Raw genomic sequence first — 13,840 nt, 5'->3', positions numbered from 1 at the left:
TATTTACAATTTGACAAAGTTGGATAAAAACACTGTTCAAACAAGTTTATTTTTTTTAGGAAGTGGAGGTGGGCATCCTTTGAAAATACTTAGAGGAATCACACCCTTTACAGGGAGGGAGAGTAAAGGGGATGGTCCAGGCACTGAGATTTGAAATCTTGTGTTGTCTTCTGAGAACTAAAGCATTTCTAGAATGTACATGGGCTGGAAGTTGAGGAGGTGACTATGGAGGAGATTGGACTTTATCTTGTAGATTCTGGAAAGCCGATACTTAATTTTAAGGAGAACATTGGCATGATCAGATTTGAGATGTAGAAAGCTTCCTCTCATAATCAAGTGGAAGATGGCTTGGTTATAGAAGCCCAGGAGGGAGGCCACTGGGGTTATCCAGGTAAGAATGATGATGCCTCAATTAAGGCTGCAGCAGGGAGGATGGAGTAGGAATTATTTTAGAAAAATCCTGAATTTTCTTAGACTTCTCATCTGTGAACGGAAGCCTCGTTATGCTGCCCAAACAGACTTACATTAAACCGTGACTCCTTGGGCCTGCTTGAAATTTAAATGGGATCCCCATAGTGTTGTTTCCACAAACTGCCAAGATCCAGCCAGGTGTATTCCGTGCTTGTCAGTACAGTATATTCTGATACCATAAAATCTGAGGACTTTAATTTCTCTGGTGTCTCATTGTTCTTCACATCGGTCACTGGAATTATTTTATAGGCTTATTAAAACATATTTGATATTGCTGGTTTTTTGTCAGTTTCTTTTTTTTTTTTTTTTTTAAGATTTTATTTTTTCCTTTTTCTCCCCAAAGCCCCCCAGTACATAGTTGTATATTTCTCGTTGTGGGTTCTTCTAGTTGTGGCATGTGGGATGCTGCCTCGGCGTGGTCTGATGAGCAGTGCCATGTCCGCGCCCAGGATTCGAACCAACGAAACACTGGGCCGCCTGCAGCGGAGCGCGCGAACTTAACCACTCGGCCACGGGGCCAGCCCCTTTGTCAGTTTCTTTTTGCTCTGTCTTGATCTGACTCTTTTCTTTGTAGCTTGAGTTGGGTCTTCCATCTTTAAATTAGAGCATCTAATATTTGGACCAAGGAATTGCATCCTACTGTTCAAGCCCAACTGTAGTGCAGTGCGGATCTTTGAAAGTTAAGAGGAGCTTAAGAATAATGTCTAAATTTTTTGTGACCCTAGTTTTTAATTTTAAGTTGGCTGTGTTAATGTTGTAATTCTCAAACAGTAGGGTAAACATGTGTTTTGGTTTACATGGGATAGTCCCAGTTTATGCCTGTATTCTTGGTGTAATTATTTATAATGTCTCCCTTTACTTTTAAAAGTGTCTCAGTTTGAATGTTAACTTGGATGGTCACCCTATCTATCAGGGAGAGCCACAAAGAAATTGTCCATTTATGCATCTCCAGAATTCAATTTATGGGAAGTAAATGTAATTAAAATATGCTGACAGCCACTGTCCCTGCTATAGACTTCATGCCTGCTGTATCTAAGTTTTTTTGGAGGACAAATGGAGAAAAACATGTCATTTGTTTACTGAAGGGTTTTTATTGCCATCATAGAAAAATGCAATTACTTCTCCTTTTGGTGTTACATATCCCTCAGCCAGTCTTGTCATAATTCTATTAAGGCAAATAACACAAAGCCTAGTTTTTCATTTATTTTCTAAACAGAATAGACACGATTATTGTTTAACCTGTTATGGCGTAAACCAGAGACGTTTACGTGGACTGTTAAAAGTAAAAAGAATCTTGAAAAATATGTTAGTGAATTTAGTCCACCCCCCCTTCCTTTATAGATGAGCCAACTAAGTCACAAGGAGGTCATGTAACTTGTATGTGGTTACATGGCTATTAAAGGGGTAAATAGACCACATTATATGTAGTCAGATTTCCAATGTATTAACCCGGGGTTTCAGGGTTCCTTTTGCTAGACATGATTGCATATGAAGAGCTAAAGGCAACCCTTATTCCTACTACTCCCCATTGCTAACAAAAAAAGGTGCATATAAGATACCCTGATTTGAGTGTAGGAAATGTATAGAAACCAGATAGAAATGGATTTCTTACATTTTATATAGTACAAAATATGGCATAATAGATATATTATGTGCTGGGTACTTGTGGGTATGTGTGCACAATACATTATTTAAAATACTCATTTTTAGAATTGTAAACACTGAATTCTTGATGCATCACAACCAGTAGAAAACATGTTAGCCTCTGAGACTACCTTCCATTCTTTAGGGAATGGTAAGCATATTAAAAAATAAATACAGTTGCTGGAGAATATGTGCACGCTCCCTTTTGGTGCCCTCTGAAGTTTGTGATCCATCCTCGCTATGGTCCCCTATATTCGCAATGTCTGTTTATCTGACTCTAGCATTAACTGGGCTTTTCTCTAAGGACAGCAATTCTCTGCAGCCATAGTAGTGCTGCTGTTTTGTTTGTTTTTTCTCCCATGATTTTTCTAAAATGGGCCCTGGTGGTAGGAGTAGGTGTCTTCACTGCTTTTTTGCTGTTTCTACATCTGTGCTGTCCAAAACTCTAGCCACTAGCCACGTGAGCACTTGAAATGTAGCTAGTTCAAATTGAGATGTGCTCTTAGTGGAAAAGATATTGAGGCCTTTGGAGACCAAGTGTGAAAAAAATGTAAAGTATTTCTAAAATATCTCTATATTTTTTCCTGCTTTATGGAGAGTAATTGACATGTAGCATCAGGTAAGTTTAAAGTGTACAACATGGTGATTTGGTACACATAGATATTGCAAAATGATCACCATAATAGAGTTAGTTAATACTTCCATCACCTCACATAATTGACTTTTTTTGTGTGTGGTGTGGTGAGATCATTTAAGATTTACTTTTTTAGCAGCTTTCAAGTATATAATACAGTATTGTTAACTATAGTCACCATGCAGTACATTAGACCCCCAGAGCTTATTCATCTTATAACTGAGAGTTTGTACCTTTTGACCAACATGTCTCCATTTCCCCCACCACTCAGCCCCTGGCAACCGCTGTTCTACTCTCTGTTTCTATGAGTATGGCTTTTTTAGATTCCATATATAAGTGAGATCCTATAGTATTTGTCTTTTTCTGATTTATTTCACTTAGCATTATACCCTCATGGTCCATCCATGTAGTCTAGATGGCAGAATTTTCTTTTTTCTTATGGCTGAATAATATTCGATTCTGTGTGTATGTGTATATAGATATATATGGATATATAGATGTGTATCACAATAGATATATACCACATCTTCTTTATCCATTCATCTGTTGATGGACACTTATCTTGTTTCCATATCTTGGCTGTTGTGAATATGCTGCAATGGATATGGGAGTGCAGATATGTCCTCAAGATCCTGATTTCATTTTTTTTTTTTTGATATGTACCCAGAAGTGGGATTGCTGCATCGTATGGTATTTCTATTTTTATTTCTTGAGGAACGTCCATACTTTTTTCCATAGTGGCTGCACCAATTTACATTCCAACCAACAGTGTACAAGGGTTCATTTTTCCCCACATCCTGACCAACACTTGTTATATTTCTTACCTTTTTGATAATAGCCATTCTATCAGGTTTGAGGTGATATTTCATTGTGGTTTTAATCTGCGTTTCCCTGATGATTAGTGTTGAGCATCTTTTCACGTACTTGTCGGTGATTGATTTGTATGTCTTCTTTAGGAAGTGTCTGTTCAGCTCCTCTGCTTATTTTTTAACCAAATTGTTTATTTTTTGCCTATTGAGTTATATGAGTTCCTTATATATTTTGGATATTAACCTCTTATCTGATAGATGATTTGCAAATATTTTATCCCATTCCATAGGTTGCCTTTTCATTTTGTTGATTGTTTCTTTTGCTGTGCAGAAGCTTTTTAGTTTGATGTAGTCCCACTTACTTACTTTTGCTTTTGTTGCTTGTGCTTTTGGTGTCATACCTAAAAAATGGTTGCCAAGAACAATGTCAAGGAGCTTTTCCCCTGTGTTTTCTCCTAGGAGTTTTACAGTTTCAAGTCTTATATTTAAGTCTTTACTCCATTGCAAGTTATTTTTTATGAGTGGTATGAGTCCAATTTTATTCTTCACGTGATTATACAGTTTTGCAACATGCCAATATTTTTATTACAGATTACATGTTAAAATGATATTTTAGATATATTGCACTAAAATATATTTTTAAAGTTTGACCTCTTTTTTTTTACATGTAACTACAAGAAGATTTAGAATTGCATATGTCTCTCATTATATTTGCATTGGACGCTGCTGTTGTATTCCGCTCTTCTTCTCCCCTAAAAACTCCAGCTCTGAATCTCCTGTCATCAGATTATGTCACCCTTATCGCTCATTGCTGTAGTCCTCATTGTTATAGTCCTGTTCATTTCCCTTCATGTCTTCATCAAGTTAACATCTAGGTCACCAATACTTTTTTCAACACTACTGTCTTAATTCCTGGTAAATTCAATATATGCTTGAGTGAACCTTCCAATACAACGATCTCTTGTTTCCTTGAACTTATCCCCTTGTTCAGCTCGTTATCTTGTTTACCTCTTGACCTCAATTACTCAATTCTATGAACACACCTAGCTCTTGTCTATAACAAGATTTGTCAGCCCTCCATAATGTCTATTTTAAGCATTTGACTCACTCTCTTGGACCACAACTCCAACAGTTCTTCAACCAGCACTCTGATGCTTTAACCTTCTTTTTTGCTATCCTTCAACCCTTGTTTCCTTCTTTCATTTATTCAACAAATACTTATCGAACACCTATTGTGTACCATGCTGCAGTCTAAGCACTAGAGATGGAATATCTCTGCCATCATGTGGCTTTTAGTTTAACTGGAGTGACAAGTAATAGGGCACATTAAATAAGTAAAATATTTAGCACAATATTAGATAATAAGAGGTGCTTTGGAGAGAATTCAAATCAGATAATCGGGATATGAACTGTTGGCATGGAAGAGGGGAAGTTTTTAGAGAGATGACCAGTGAAGGAAGTAAAGAAGCTGGCCATGTGAATATCGGGGATAATGGCATTCTAGGCAGAAATAACAGCAAATGCAGAGTCCTTGAAGTGGGAGGAACTCTGGCATATTCAAGAAATAGAAAGAATGAAGGGAGCATGGCTGGAGCAGAAAGCAGGAAGAGAAGAGATATAGAAGGTGAGGTCAGAAAGATGCCTGGATAACAAATAAGGCAGGACTTTGTAAGTCCTAATAAAAACACATTGGGAAATGATAGGAGGATTTTGAGCAGAAGAATGTCAAACTCCGATTTCCACTTGAAGAGGATTATTTTTGATACTGCATTGAGAATGGTTTGTAGGGAAATAAGAGCAGAAGTGGAAAGACCTTTTGGAGGCTACGGTAGTATTTCAAGTGAGATATAATGGTGGCTCACACTCCCTGACGGATTTTGGTGTCTTGAGCTTTGGTTGTGGGTAGTGAGAAGTACATATGGAAAGCAGAGCCAATAGAATTTCCTGAGAGAATAAATAAGGGGTATAAGAGAAAGAGAGGAGAGCCAATAGAATTTCCTGAGAGAATAAATAAGGGGTATAAGAGAAAGAGAGGAGTTAGGGATGACTCTGGGATTTTGGTTGGAGCAACTGATATGCAGAAGACAATGGGAGAACACGAGTAGGAGAAAGATGAGGTTAACTTTAAGATCTCTGTTGGATATCCAAATGCAGATGTCAAGTAAGCAATTGGATATATGAGCTTAGAGTTCAGGAGAGAGGTCTGGACTGGGGATACGTATTTAGGAAGTGTTGACATAGATGGTATTTAAAGCTACAAGGCTGCGTGTGAACACCAAGGGAGGGAATGCAATGGTAGGGGAGAGAAGACAGTTGAGGACTTTGCCCTGGGCCACTCCAGAGTTAACAGGTTGGCAAAGGAGACTGAGAAGAAGCAACCAGTGGGATCAAGAGAATATGGTTTGCTGGAAGCCCATCTTCCTGGAAGAGACTGTATCTGGGAGGAGGTAAGAATGAGTTGGTCAGATATTACTGATCAAATAATACCAGAAGTGAGAATTGACCATCAGATTGTGCAAAGAGGATGCCACTGGTAATAGTTTTTGATGGAGTGATAGGGACCAGCAAACTTACCTCTTGTCTGTATTCCTATGATAATTTCTTAGTGGTCTCTTGGCTTTCTTCTTTGCCTCTCTACAGTTTATTCTCAACACACCCAGCATGGTGACTTTTTAAAATATATAGATCGTGTCACTCCCTTGCTCAAGTAGCTCCCCATTTAACGCTAATAAAAGTCACGGACTTTACAGTGGTTTCACAAAGCTCTATACAAATCTAACACTTAGATTTTACTCTGATTTCTTCTATTCCTCCTACTAATTTCTCATTCAGTTCTAGCAACTAGCCTTCTAATACTCTTTGAAAATGCCAGGGGCCATGTTACTGGTTCGGGACCTCAATACCGTCTGTTCTCTGAAGCATGTGCCACAGGTATCCCTATACTGGCCAGCTCCCTCATCTCCTTCAGATATTTGCTGCTATTCAGAGACTCTGTCAATGTAGCCTGGCATTTTTGACCTCCTGCCTACTCTGTTTTTCTCCTTTGCGCTTACGACCTTTTTGCATTCTGACTAATATACAGATTTTTATTTTTATCAATTGTGTATTATCCTCCATTTGAGTGTCAACTTCACGAAGGCAGGAGTTTTTGTCTTCTTTACTGATACATCCTAAGTGTTTAGAGTAGTGCCTAACACGTGGTAAGTGATCAATAAATATTGCCTGAGATGACAAATGTGAAGTAAGCTAGTCTTTTCACAAGCCACTAACTATTGGATCCCTTGCCAAGGAGGGAAGTACTATTTTGTAGGAATTAGATGATATTAACTCAGCCTAATAATTAGCTTCTTGCCTCTCTGATGATTTGTTCAATTTTTCCTGAGGCTTTATACGCTTAGGGGAAGCTCAATAAGTAATTGTTGTCTACTGTGTTGGGAACACTGTAGCAGGCATCTGTGATTCATAGGCCTTCTCTAGAAAGAGATGTTACAAGTATATCAATAGCTGTAACAAAGGGTGACTAGGTTTGTTGTAAGGAATAATTACGTTACTTAAATTGGGAAGTGTTTTTTTTTTTATGTTGAGGAAGATTCACCCTAACCTAACATCCATTGCCAATCTTCCTCTTTTTACTTGAGGAAGATTCGCCCTTAGCTAACATCCATGCCAGTCTTCCTCTATGTTGTATGTGGGTTGCCACCACTGCATGGCTGCTGGTGAGTGGTGTAGGTCTGCGCCGGGGAACTGATCCCAGGCCGCTGAAGTGGAGTGCACTGAACTTAACCACTAGGCCATGGGGCTGACCCCTTAAACTGGGAGTTTTTGATGATCAATCCAATGCAGACACATGCAGACACACAGTATCACCGCAGAGAGGCATATGGAATTAAAGGGCTGTTGTACTCACAGGTCCTAGAGAGGGAGGCAAGGCAAGCCATGTGGGAGCCATGTGGGAGGAATGTCCAGGGAGCAGACTCAACCAAACTGGGGGGAGCTGGAGCAAGAGCGAGGACCTATGTGCAAGTGCCTTATTGGAGGTCAGGGTGGGGTGCACAAGCAAATGGGAGAGAGGATTTCACTGTTGTGTTTGAATGTCTCGAAGTCACAGTCTGAAGAGGGCAAGAAGGGGAACTTGTGGCAGGGACCAGCCTTATCATCCTGATACACGTAGGTTGGGTGCTCACAGGCTGTTTGTGGGGATGTTAAGTGATCAGGAAAATATAAAGTTTTAAATATTTGCAGTACACTGGGTGGTATTAGAAATAAAAGCACAGGACTTTGGATCCACATAGAAAAGGCCCCCTGGCAGTCTGTAAATGGTCTATTTCAGATTGAACACTCCTGTCCCAGAGGCATTATTGTCCTAAAGACATAAATCTAGCCTTGTAAAACCTCTGTAAATAGGCAGCAGTGGTGTCTGTCTCCTTGCTTCTATCTCCGTGAGTCTCAGATGTCCTACTTACAGCCAGAGCTGGAGAACTGCAGAGCGGTCCCGGGCTGCCTCGTCCCCTCCCCACCTGCAGCTGGCATTGATCCTGTAATGTTTTTAATCAGTCTTGCTAAATACTTCCTGGAGGGAAAATGAGTCGTGATGAGAAGTAATCTTGCTGCTGCTTTATTCTGAAAAATTCAGTGACTGATTTACAGATACTGCGTATTCATCACGATCTCCTACTGTAGAAGACGGGGATTAAATTTCAGCCTTAAAGGTTATGGGATCCCTCAAGGCTTAGAGTATAGTAATGAAGAATTGAGAACCTAAAAAAAGGGATTCCACAATCTGCATCATGAATAAACTATTTTATCATCAGGCCCTGCTTCTGATACGAATTTAGGATTATGTAGATAGGAATATGCCATGCGCTTTTTACTAGAGCCTTAGAATTTTCTCTACTTTATATTTCATATATAACTTCTTTTAATGTCTTTCTCTTCAGTTTAAAGCGAGTTCTCTTTGTGTTTTTCTGAGGTCCTATGTAATTTCTTGGCCTTTCCCCACTGGTCTGGACTGGCTTTACCAATAAGGCCTCCTCAGCATGCTTAGAAGCCACGTTCTTGACTTGACACCCAAACAGAAGCATGCAAGTTACCCATTTCCTCTGAAATTTAGCAAATGTCCCTGTCTTCCCCTATGTATTCAGAGGAATACATGTTACCGAGGGTGCACGGTCTTCCTGGGTCCCCAAATCTGCTTCTTAGAGTTCTTGACAGATCTTCCAAGATAGTATTAGGTCCTATAGAGATGTGTGGTGTGCCTGTCTTAAAATAATATAGCTTTGACTTGAAGCATCTTGTCCAAAGAAAAAATTCCCGTTCTCCCTGCTCTCTGATAAGGTCAGAAATAGGAAACTCATTCAAACTTTTAGGTTCTTCTCTGTAGTTTACTTTTTGTGTTTTTATGGAACCCCACTCTGATTTGTATAATCCCACAGTTTGGCATTAATTTATTTCTTCCTTAGGCTGGCGAGTCCTTTCTTGCGATGTCTTCCCTTATTCATTCATCAAACACTTGAGTGTCCTGTATGTGTTAGACACTATGCAGGGTACAGGGCTGTAACCAGTGAACCCGAGAAACACAGCCTTAGGCCTCATGGAGCTTATTCCACTTACTGTTCCTCTAGGAACTAAACAGGTTAAATTGATACTTGTGTAACAATTCTTCTAAAATCATGTTTTCTTCATGGACTAAACGTTATCTAAGCTTTTTTAGTGTACTACTTTAAAACCAAAATACCAAATATTCCTTATTTTTAAACAATTTCTTTTCTTTTCTTTGTTTTTTTTTGTTGCTAAGGAAGATTTGCCCTGAGCTAACATCTGTTGCCAGTCTTCCTCTTTTTTTTTTTTTCAATTTGGCTTGAGGAAGATTAACCCTGAGCTAACATCTATACCAATCTTCCTCTATTTTTTTGTACATGGGACACTGCCACAGCATTGCTAGTTAGTGGAGTAGGTCCGCACCTGGGATCCAAACCCAAGAACACGACCACCGAAGTGGAGTGCACAGAACTTTAACTGCCACAGGGTCAGGGCCAGCAATTTCTATTTAATTCTAGATAGAATGATTACTACTGCTAATTTTTATTTTACGGAAGATTTTCTTACAGTATTTTAATTAAGCTCTCAGTCCTCCTCCTTTCATCATCAGGATGGCGGCTTTGACTATGCTGATACACTGTAAGATTGAGCCGACCAGCACGAGGAGAGCAGGAGGCAAGAGAAGAGGCAATGCCTCTTTCTCCCTTTGCCTCAGGACCATGAGCTACTACTTTATGTGGGAGGAGACTGTTCCTCCAGCCCTTTTACCTCCCTGCAGCCCTTCTTTACCCCTTGTCTTATGTGTAAGGAATGCATTACAGTCATTTTATACATAAGCTTCCTGGAACTATATATTCAACAACAGGGAACATTTAAATAAACTATACTATAGTTGTAGGAAATGCTCTCTTTAAAGTGTTAAGTGAAAAGAGTAACATACCAAACTGCATATAATAACAATGTATGACATTAAAATGTAATATATTTTATTAATAATATATAATTATATAATATGTAACATTAATATAATATATGCTATTATCCTATATATAATAAAAATATTCATAGTAATGTAAATGTAATAAAAATAAGTAGAAGAGTATCTAACATTTTTTAAGCAATCACTATGTTATGGAACATGTTCTAAATGCTTTACACTTATTAAATCGTGTCAATACCTCGCTTAATCCTCTTGGCAACCCTGGCTATTATTATCTAATTTTTACATGTGAAAATAAAAATGAGTTTCAGTAAAAAGACAGTCCGAGTCCTAAAGATTCTTGCATTCTAGTGGGATGGCTAACCTGTAAAACAGGCTCAGTCTTGTGTGCTGTGTGTCATGAAGGAGGTGCCCACGGGTATGCTATGGGGGTGGATGGGAGAGGCACCAACTGTGAAGTCGGGGAAGATTTCAAACGGGAGGAACACATAAACAGAGTTTTACAGGTGAATAGGCAGATGGAAAAAACCTAAAATTTGTACCTGAAAGAGTTGTTTTTTTTTTTTTTTTTTGAGGAAGATTAGCCCTGAGCTAACTACTGCGAATCCTCCTCTTTTTGCTGAGGTAGACTGGCCCTGAGCTAGCATCTGTGCCCATCTTCCTCGATTTTATGCAGGGGATGCCTACCACAGTGTGGGTTTTGCCAAGCAGTGCCATGTCCGCACCCGGGATCTGAACCAGCAAACCCCAGGCCACTGAGAAGTGGAACATGCGAACTTAACTGCTGTGCCACACGGCCAGCCCCCTGAAAGAGTTGTTCTTGAAAGCTGACTCTGCCACTTGCCAATATGTGACCTGGAAGGCGTAACTTAATTCCTTCATCTGAACAACAGAAATGATGTCTACCATTTCTTTATGGCTTATCAAGTGAAATATAGTATTGAAAGTTCTATTTGGGGGTTTGATGCTGTTTAATTATTTAAAATTCTTTAAATATGTGACTCAGTTTTACTTTGCCTTTCTTAGGTAGATGTGATCGTGACATTGGGAGGACTTGCTGGGCGTTTTGACCAGATCATGGCGTCTGTGAGCACCCTGTTCCAGGTGACTCGCATCACTCCTTTGCCAATTATAATAATGCAAGAGGAATCTCTCATCTACCTGCTCCAGCCGGTAAGTGAGGAATAAAGATAAAGCTTCTAACACTTGAGTAGACTAGGAGAACACATCAGCTCAGTTTGTGTCTGAACTATGATTGAAGTTGACCATGTTTGCTGACTTGTGGTGACTTTAGTCTGCAGCCTCAGGTCACTGAAGAGGAAAAACGTAGAGGAGAAGCCTCAAAGTTTTCATTTTATTGCACCCAGAAAAAAAAGTCTTATAACGTTTAATTAAATTGACTAAGAATTCAAGTTAGCACTTTTGCATTTTGAGCAGCTGAATATGAATGCCACTTAAGAAAAATGTCAACAGAGGAACACAAAGCTTGGCAAATATTTTAAATGGTATTCTCATATATTTTCATTCTTGTCACAATTGGAAACTGGATTTGATTTTGTTAAGCACTTAAAAGAAAATCTTTACCTTTTACTGTTCGTAAGTTGCCTGCTTATTAATTTCACTGCCCCAGAATAAATTTCTAATCATGATGTCGTTCATCTCCAATGGTAAACATCGAGGAAATTCTCTATCAATATAGTGCTTAGAATGGAATTCTTATTAAGTAAACAAGTTTTCTAAGGTTGATTGGTAGATTTCAGCTTGAAAAATAATCATTTGGTAATATTTTTGAAAACAGTGGACAGTTTTTTTCTTTTGTACCTCTCATTGTAATGGACTACTTACAGTGTAGCTTGTGCCCCATCTGCTAGCCACCGTCTGTAGCATGTCATTACCTACACTGTTGTTTGCTTAATACAGTGGGTGTAATGCATGCTCACCATTGTTCAGCCAGTTTTGCATTTTTTCTGCCTCTTTGCGTTGCCTGTCTTTGTTGCTTTCTGGAACACTTCCTATGAGATGTGGAAGGTGGGGGCCGAAGAATTCGGTTTTCAAACTCCATACTGTCCATTTATTTAGTCAACAAACAGTTACGGAATGTCTGCTACCTGTTGCACTACCAGGCAGTTGAAGATTAAAAAAATAGTAATATATGATCTTTGCTCTTCAGTACATGTCCAATAAAGGAGTCATTTATAAAAACATAAAGATAAAGCAATGTTAAAAGGCTAGCACAGAAAGATGGTGAAAAGATTATGTAATTTGGTAACAAGTGCGGTAAAAAAAGGCTTCCAGAGGCACTCATTAATTCAGCAAATATTTGTTGAGTACCTGCTGTATGCCAGGCACGTTTTCAGGAATACAGCAACCAACAAAACAGACAAAACCCCTTGCTTTCATGGAATATACATTCTATTGAGCTTACATTTCAGCAGAATCTTTAAGGATGAGTAGATGTTGGCTGTGGGAGGTGATGGGAAGTCATTCAAGCCAGAAGGAGCCGCTAAAGAAAGATGGAGTGCAGGGTATGTTGCAGGATCTGCAGGTGATTCTGTGCAGCAGTGTGGACAAATGCCAGAAAGTCTAGGAAACTAGTTAGGATCTGATTGAGAAGAGCTTTGAAATCTACGCAATGGAGTGCAAACTTTTTTTGCCATAGGTGGGAAGTCATGAAAAGATTTCAGTTAGTGGTGTGATGTGCACAGACATGCTTTTGGATTTCTGATTACAGGTTTGTTAAATACCTAATTTCTCAACAACTTCTGAAGTTTGAAACTTTCTACCATTGTGAAGCATTGAGCTTCATTGTGTGTATTGAATTGATAGTATGATAGCTAAAGTAGTTAGTGGTAACTTGTCTCTGTGCAGATATTCTGGTTAATAGATTACTACTCAAAGACGCAGTAAAATAATTTTTAAAAACTAAAACTGGAAGATTGACAGAAAAAAACACATCTAAAAAATGACTTCTAGTCTTAAGATTTTTCCATTGTTTTTGGTGTTCTCTACCTTTCTATAATGTGTATAATTGTTGACTTCCTAAAAGGTATTCAGCTTAGGGTTCACTGGATTTCTTCCATCTACAGATGGCTGTCTGTCATCAGTTTGGAAACCTCTCAGCCATTATATTTTCAAATATTTTTTCTGCCTTATTCTCTTTCTCCCTTCTTCTGCAACTCCAGTTAAAAGTATATAAGATCCTCTAATTGTATCATATATGTCTCAAAACTTCTCTTCCATATTTTCTATGTCTTAATCTCTCTGGGCTGCTTTCAGAAGTCCTTCAGCACCTCTGTAATCTACTTCTCTTCCACTTCTCCTGTGTCTGTTTTTCTGCTAAACCTATCCAGTGAGTTTTTAAGTCCTACCAAGTTTGTTCTTTCTTATATGCTTGTCCTTTACTCACATTTTCAAGTCTTTCTTAAAATATAATTGTTGTACTTACTTTACAGTCTATAATAATTCTAATATCTTCAGTCTTTATAGGTCACTCATCTTTTATGTTCACTTCTGCTTGTAACCTTGATTCCTTCTGTGTTTTGTGATTTGGGACTATGACCTCGTATTTCTGGGAACTTTGCCTGTGGGAATTATCTGACGTGTGGGTTATAAGTGAGTCTGAGGAGAATTTCAGGTGGACTCCTTGCCCAGTTATTTGTAGGTGTTAAACACTTAGGGCATTTCGTTTGAGACTGTTTTGGACCATCTAGGCAGTGTGAGTCCTGATGCTAATCCTGCTGGGAGTCTGAATCCTGGTTACCAATGCTCAGGGGAGACTTGTTCTCTTGTCACCTCCGGAGTGCC

The 13,840-nt window shown here is 38.9% G+C and overlaps 1 protein-coding gene across 10 annotated transcripts in view; it reads left to right on the top strand.

Annotated features, from left to right (window-relative positions):
* Positions 1 to 13,840, top strand: part of TPK1 (thiamin pyrophosphokinase 1) — a 320,428-nt gene that overhangs the window by 181,451 nt on the left and 125,137 nt on the right. For all 10 annotated transcript variants that reach the window (XR_011505038.1, XR_011505034.1, XR_011505033.1 and 7 more), the window contains one exon: positions 11,063 to 11,209. Coding sequence is in view for 6 of the 10 variants with exons in the window: in XM_070515232.1 (XP_070371333.1) it covers positions 11,063 to 11,209 (147 nt within the window). In the remaining 4 variants the exon portion in view is untranslated. The remainder of the gene's footprint in view (positions 1 to 11,062; positions 11,210 to 13,840) is intronic.

Source organism: Equus asinus, chromosome 1 (assembly GCF_041296235.1).
Source record: "Equus asinus isolate D_3611 breed Donkey chromosome 1, EquAss-T2T_v2, whole genome shotgun sequence".
Taxonomy (NCBI): Eukaryota; Metazoa; Chordata; class Mammalia; order Perissodactyla; family Equidae; genus Equus; species Equus asinus.
Note: the sequence above shows the minus strand (reverse complement) of the source record. Positions and strands in the feature narration are given on the sequence as shown.